This window comes from Somniosus microcephalus, chromosome 28 (genome assembly GCF_052327205.1).
Source record: "Somniosus microcephalus isolate GS21.2 chromosome 28, FLI_Smic_1.0, whole genome shotgun sequence".
NCBI lineage: Eukaryota > Metazoa > Chordata > Chondrichthyes > Squaliformes > Somniosidae > Somniosus > Somniosus microcephalus.
This window is the reverse complement of record NC_141014.1, coordinates 47,271,414-47,278,713: the sequence shown is the minus strand read 5'-3', so window position 1 is coordinate 47,278,713 and position 7,300 is coordinate 47,271,414. Positions and strand designations below refer to the sequence as shown.

Below are 7,300 nucleotides of genomic sequence, written 5' to 3'. Positions count from 1 at the left end.
TGTGCCTGGAAGCGACCTGGTTCCAAACCCATAGCAGTTCCTGGTAAAAGACAGGCAGCTCTCGCAGGCTGGCACGCGTGCCACCCACTTTCACAAACAGGAGCTGCGTGTCATAATTGAGGCCGCGCAGCTGGCGGAAAAAATACGTCGCCAGCGCACACCATCTTGGAGGATTCTCAACGTACAGGTATCTCTGCAGCGTCTGAAGACGGAAAGTCGCAGCCTGGGTGCGAAGGCACACCAGCGCCTGACCGCCCTCCCTAAGCGGGAGAGACAGAACCGCGGCAGCGACCCAGTGCATCCTGTTGTTCCAGAAGAAATCGACGAGCTTCTTCTGTATCTTGGCGACAAACGCAGGGGGAGGGATCAGAGTAACCAACCGGTACCACAACATGGCGGCCACCAGTTGGTTTATGACCAACGCCCGACCCCTGTAGGACAACACTCGGAGCAATCCTGTCCAGCGTCCTAAGCGAGTGACGACTTTGGCCTCCAACTCGTGCCAGTTCGCCGGCCAGGCGTCCTCGGCCGGGCAGAGGTAGACTCCCAAGTAGAGGAGGTGCGTAGTGCTCCAGGCGAAGGGCCTGAACTCCTCTGGCAGGGAGTCCACCTGCCACTGACCCACCAGGAGTCCAGAACATTTCCCCCAGTTGATCCTGGCGGAGGATGCGTCCGAGTAAATCTGCTGGCATTCCCGCATCCTCCGCAAGTCAACGGGATCCGTGACCATGAGGAGCACGTCATCGGCGTAAGCCGAAAGGACCACCTCCACGCCCGGCCCTTGCAGAGCCAGTCCCGTCAACCTCTTCCACAAGAGGCGCAGGAAAGGCTCCACGCAAATGGCATATAACTGGCCGGACATGGGGCATCCCTGACGCACCCCCCTCCCGAAGCGAAGGGGCGCCGTCAAGGACCCGTTAACTTTAATCAGACACTCCGCAGCAGCGTACAGAAGTCGGATCCGGGCGACAAAATGCGTCCCGAACCCGAATGCGCGCAGAGTCCCGAAAAGATACTCGTGATCCACCCTGTCGAACGCCTTCTCCTGATCCAGGGAAAGGAAGGCGACCGACAGACCAGCCCTCTGGGAATGGTGGACCAGGTCCCAGACCAGATGGATGTTATCATGGATAGACCGGCCCGGGACCGTGTAGGACTGGTCGGGGTGGATCATGCGGGCCAGCACGGTGCCAAGGCGAGCAGACATGGCCCTGGCAAAAATTTTATAATCCGTGCTGAGGAGGGAGACCGGGCGCCAGTTCTTAAGAAGGCGGAGATCGCCCCTCTTAGGCAGCAGGACAATCACCGCCCTGCGCCAAGAGAGGGGCATCTCCCCGGTCGCCAAACTTTCCCCCAGGACCCGCGCGTAGTCGCCCCCCAGGACGTCCCAGAACGCCCTGTGGAACTCCACGGTCAGCCCGTCCAGCCCCGGGGACTTCCCCCTGGAGAGCTGGCGGAGGGCGCCGGTCAGCTCCTCCAGACACAGGAGCATCCAATTTTTCGGCGCCCTCCAGGCCGACCTTCAGCAGGTCCTCCCACAAAACTCTGTGCGCATCCTCGCTGGACGGATCCGGAGAGAACAGAGCCCCGTAATAGGCGCGGGTCTCCGCGCGGATTCCCTTCAAAGTTCTAATTGGCTCTGGGAGTCATCTCCCCTCCTCCCTTTACTTGATCCTCTTTTGGTAAAACCATAAATTTAGACACATAAAAACTGTAAATAAACCATTAAAACTGTAAATAAACCAATCAAACTGTAATAAACCAATCAAACTTCAAATAAACCTTAATAATCAAATTAAAATTTGGTTCTCCAGCCCAATTAAGCACTCCAGTCCCCGCGGCGCCCACCGGTCACGAAAGTGATCCAGCGCGCCGGCGGACACCGCGTGCTCCAGCTCTAGGGCCACCCGGGCGCGAACATGGCCACGGAAGAGAGGGAGGCAATCCGGCCGGACGACCCCCTCGACCGCCCGCTGCCTGGACCAATTAATGGCCTTCTTCGCCAGGCCCAGGAGCAGACCCACGAGGAGGTCCTCCGACCTGCCCGCTCCCCTCCGCACCGGGTGACCGTAGATCAAGAGCGTGGGACTGAAGTGCAACCAAAACTTGAGGAGCAGCCCCTTCAAATAATGAAAGAGGGGCTGCAACCTCTCACACTCTATATAAATATGAAACACGGACTCCTCCAGACCGCAGAACAAACATGCAGTCTGGGAGTCCGTGAACCTACTTAAATACCTATTGCACGGGACTGCCCTGTGCAACACCCTCCAGGCCAAGTCCCCAATAGAACAAGGGAGGACTCCCGCATAGAGAGCCCCCCATTGGGGACCTCCGCCTCCGTCGGAAGGTAAAACTGCACGCCACGGCGTGTCCGGACGGCAGGCGAAGATGGCAAAGTGGAAGGTGTGCAGGAGCAGCCCGTACAGGAAACCCCTCCGTGCGGAATGAAAAGGCACAGAGGGTATTTCCTCGAGACGGCTCAAGTTGTGAGGCGCCGGCTCCCGAGGGGGGGGTCAGGGCTGGGCGCCGACAAGGAATTCCGTCCGAACGGGGGAAAGCTCAGACGGGATCGCCCCACACGCCTGAGCCGCCTCGATACACCTAGTGGTGCCGGGGCGCACTTTCGCCTTTATCGACTCGATGGCATCGGCCGCGAGCCGGACGTTTACCCAAGACATGCGCCTCGCCAACTCCTCCGGCGCCATCCAGCCCACTCCTCCGCCATCGAGCAGGTCCCCGACTCGAGTCACCTTGCCAGCCACAGCTCTGTGCTCCGCCAGCCACCCGAACCTGCGGACGTGGAGGTGCGGATTCCTGAACAGTGGCTCCCGAAGGACAGCCACCATTCCTGTCGGGGGAGAGCTGCGCCTGGAAGCGACCCGGTTCCAAACCCATAGCAGTTCCTGGTAGAAGACAGGCAGCCCCCGCAGGCTGGCACGCGTGCCACCCACTTCCACAAACAGGAGCTGCGTGTCATAATTGAGGCCACGCAGCTGGCGGAAAAAATACGTCGCCAGCGCGCACCATCTTGGAGGAATCTCAACGTACAGGTATCTCTGCAGCGTCTGAAGATGGAAAGTCGCAGCCTGGGTGCGAAGGCACACCAGCGCCTGACCGCCCTCCCTAAGCGGGAGACTCAGAACCGCGGCAGAGACCCAGTGCATCCTGTTGTTCCAGAAGAAGTCGACGAGCTTCTTCTGTATCTTGGCGACAAACGCAGGGGGAGGGATCAGAGTAACCAACCGGTACCACAACATGGCGGCCACCAGTTGGTTTATGACCAACGCCCGACCCCTGTAGGACAACACTCGGAGCAATCCCGTCCAGCGACCTAAGCGAGTGGCGACTTTGGCCTCCAACTCGTGCCAGTTCGCCGGCCAGGCGTCCTCGGCCGGGCTGAGGTAGACTCCCAAGTAGAGGAGGTGCGTAGTGCTCCAGGCGAAGGGCCTGAACTCCTCCGGCAGGGAGTCCACCTGCCACTGACCCACCAGGAGTCCAGAACATTTCCCCCAGTTGATCCTGGCGGAGGATGCGTCCGAGTAAATCTGCTGGCATTCCCGCATCCTCCGCAAGTCAACGGGATCCGTGACCATGAGGAGCACGTCATCGGCGTAAGCCGAGAGGACCACCTCCACGCCCGGCCCTTGCAGAGCCAGTCCCGTCAACCTCTTCCGCAAGAGGCGCAGGAAAGGCTCCACGCAAATGGCATATAACTGGCCGGACATGGGGCATCCCTGACGCACCCCCCTCCCGAAGCGAAGGGGCGCCGTCAAGGACCCGTTAACTTTAATCAGACACTCCGCGGCAGCGTACAGAAGTCGGATCCGGGCGACAAAATGCGTCCCGAACCCGAATGCGCGCAGAGTCCCGAAAAGATACTCGTGATCCACCCTGTCGAACGCCTTCTCCTGATCCAGGGAAAGGAAGGCGACCGACAGACCAGCCCTCTGGGAATGGTGGACCAGGTCCCAGACCAGATGGATGTTATCATGGATAGACCGGCCCGGGACCGTGTAGGACTGGTCGGGGTGGATCATGCGGGCCAGCACGGTGCCAAGGCGAGCAGACATGGCCCTGGCAAAAATGTTATAATCCGTGCTGAGGAGGGAGACCGGGCGCCAGTTCTTAAGAAGGCGGAGATCGCCCCTCTTAGGCAGCAGGACAATCACCGCCCTGCGCCAAGAGAGGGGCATCTCCCCGGTCGCCAAACTTTCCCCCAGGACCCGCGCGTAGTCGCCCCCCAGGACGTCCCAGAACGCCCTGTGGAACTCCACGGTCAGCCCGTCCAGCCCCGGGGACTTCCCCCTAGAGAGCTGGCGGAGGGCGCCGGTCAGCTCCTCCAGACACAGGAGCATCCAATTTTTCGGCGCCCTCCAGGCCGACCTTCAGCAGGTCCTCCCACAAAACTCTGTGCGCATCCTCGCTGGACGGATCCGGAGAGAACAGAGCCCCGTAATAGGCGCGGGTCTCCGCGCGGATTCCCTTCAAAGTTCTGATTGGCTCTGGGAGTCATCTCCCCTCCTCCCTTTACTTGATTGGTGCCCAGAGAGGCTGCCACTTCTGATTGGGTATTGAGGAATGTCACTCATCATCTAGGCGGCTACACCCTGGATTATCCAGCCGTATAAATACTAGGAGTTTAGGAGGTTGGTTAAATTTCAGTTTCTTACTTCAACAAAGCTTAGATTTTTAAAATAAAACTAATAATTAGGATGGCTTCTCAAGTGTGTCAGAACTACCACAAGGACTGTGAGGATGCTGTCAACAAGCAGATCAACATGGAGCTCTATTCCTCCTATCTTTATCTCTCCATGGTGACTCTTGTATTTCTGACCACTTCATAGTGGAGTCTATGTAATGTTACTTTACTAAATTCTGTGCTGTATCTAGCCCACCCCTCAATCTATGCACAGTAAATTCATTTTTAAAGCTATAATTAATATAATGCAATTTATCATCTTGTGCATTAATTAAAAAACTGCCTCTCTGGTCCTTGCAGTAACTGAACCATATTCTGAGTATCTTAATGACTCTCTCTTTCCTGGGCTCTTGTGAGTGTGGTGTTGAAGTTTATATTTGGAATACACTCTGCATTCAAAGTGTGTAAATCAGAATTGTTATCCTCACTTCTAAATCACTCCATGGCCTTTCCCTACTTCGCTTTTGCAATGAGGGGATGTAATCTTAAAATTAGAAGTAGCCCATTTAGGAGGGAAGTCAGGAGGTACTTTTTCACAAGGGTGGTGGAAATCTGGAACACTTTCTTTACCTGCTTTCTCCTCCCCCCACCTCCTAGCTGTGGATGCTGGGACAATTGGAGCTTTCAAGACAGATGGTTTTGTTGGGTAAGGGTCTCGAGGGGGATGGAGTAAAGCTACAGGTCAGCCATGATCAAATTGAATGGTGAAGTAGGCTTGAGTGGCTGAATGGCCTACTCCTGTTCCTAATATTCTTAATCTCCTAGTTTTAAGTATCAGTTTGTGCCCTTCTGTCTTTTCTCTAACTCCCTTTGCTTTAATGGTGGTAAATCCTTCAGCCACTTTGACCCTACTCAGGGGAACTCTCCCTTAACTCCTCTGCTTTCCTACTTCTTGACCTTGACCAAGCACTTCAAATTCTGAAGGCTTATGAACCTTTATTCCTTGGTATCTGGTTCTCCTCTGAAATGCCTTGATTAGTGTTGAAGTTGCCAAATTAATGCTGCTTGTGGTAATTTTAGTTCCATGGGATGAATGTAGCCAGTAAGACTCAGACCAGTGTCTCCTCTTTGATGTACTACATGATCTGTGCACTGTGACTAGACTTTAATGGGTTTGCTTCTAATGCCCCTTGGCAATAGCTCTGGGCCAATAATTGTAAGTTACTATTTAATCTGCTCCCACCACCCTTTTTCAGGCAGTTCATGCACTTGAGTTTGCTCATGTTGCCTCTTTTTTTTGCCATTTCCATTGGCCAGTTTCCCTATTGCTAGGGGTCAGATTGTCCACTCTACCAGGTTAGTGAAGGAAGTAGGCCTGTGCTAATGTACAACAAGTTCAGTGAGACTTGAACCCTTTGAAAGAAAGCAAAATCCAGGTTGGCTTTATGTACAATAACCATGATAGGTCTGCTATGAGATACACAACGACTTTTCTGATCTCTCCATAGTCCTTCCACTTTGACCGGGATGATGTTGCCCTGCGTCACTTTGCCGAGTTCTTCAAGGAGCAGTCACACGAGGAACTGGAGCACGCGGAGAAACTGATGAAATTCCAGAATCGGCGTGGAGGCCGAATCATCTTGGCGGACATCAAGGTTTGGCTCAATAAACGAGTGACCTTCTGTCTGGAACCCCTCGGACTGATTGTTTCAAATACTTTCTAAAGCAATTGGTTCCAATTTATAACAGGCCAAGTGGGTCCATGACAGAGTTTATACTCCACGAACCAGTTCCCACCGTGTGTCATCTAACCCTATCTGTATATCCTTTTATACACCTCTCCCTAGTACATATCTAGCTTCCCCTTAAATACATCTGTTATTTGACTCCGGTAGTTGTGTTGGCTTAATGCAGTAGTTCTATTTTCTTCTAACACATTGATTCATGGTAAGAGTAGACATTTGCACCCCTAATTTCCTTCAATACTAGTTTGTTTAATCCATTGTACAGTGAACTGTCTGTATTTCCCTTTCCAGAAAGCAGAGCAGGATGAGTGGAGCAATGGTCTGGAGGCGATGCAGAGCGCTCTGCAGCTGGAGAAGAATGTCAACCAGAGTCTGCTGGATCTGCACAAACTCTCCACTGAGAGGACTGACCCTCATGTAAGTTCTTGATGCTGTAATGTGGGCATTTGTTAAATTGGAGGTGGTGGAACCTTGAGCCTATTCAAAAGATCTCCATGCCCAATAGCTTTGTGTTGGTGCTTCTTAGGTTTTTGATTGGTGGGAGCTTGGCCTACTGTGGACATTGACTAGTAAATGTGTCCCAGTGATTCTAGGATCTATGCCCCTATTGTGCAGGAAGTTTAATCTAATGATGCAGTAATTCCATTAATCTCAATTGCACCACTGGACTGTCCTGCAGTCCAAGAGGATTAAACACTCAGGGGAAAGCTAGGATGTTCCTTGAAATCTGCTGCTGGACATAACTAGTTTCCCTCTTTTTCCAGTTGTGTGACTTCCTGGAGACCCACTACTTGGATGAGCAAGTGAAGATGATCAAGAAGCTTGGCGATCACATCACCAACTTGAAGAGACTGGGAGCCCCTGAGAATGGCATGGGAGAGTACCTGTTTGACAAACACAGCCTGGCGGAAGA

At 53.7% G+C, this 7,300-nt stretch overlaps 1 protein-coding gene across 1 annotated transcript in view; it reads left to right on the top strand.

The window, feature by feature from the left end:
* Nucleotides 1-4,677: 4,677 nt before the first annotated feature.
* Nucleotides 4,678-7,300, top strand: part of LOC147099771 (ferritin heavy chain B-like) — a 74,106-nt gene continuing 71,483 nt past the window's right edge. The window contains exon 1 of the mRNA XM_085969142.1: nucleotides 4,678-4,817. Within this exon, the coding sequence (XP_085825268.1) occupies nucleotides 4,716-4,817 (102 nt within the window). The 5' untranslated portion in view covers nucleotides 4,678-4,715. The remainder of the gene's footprint in view (nucleotides 4,818-7,300) is intronic.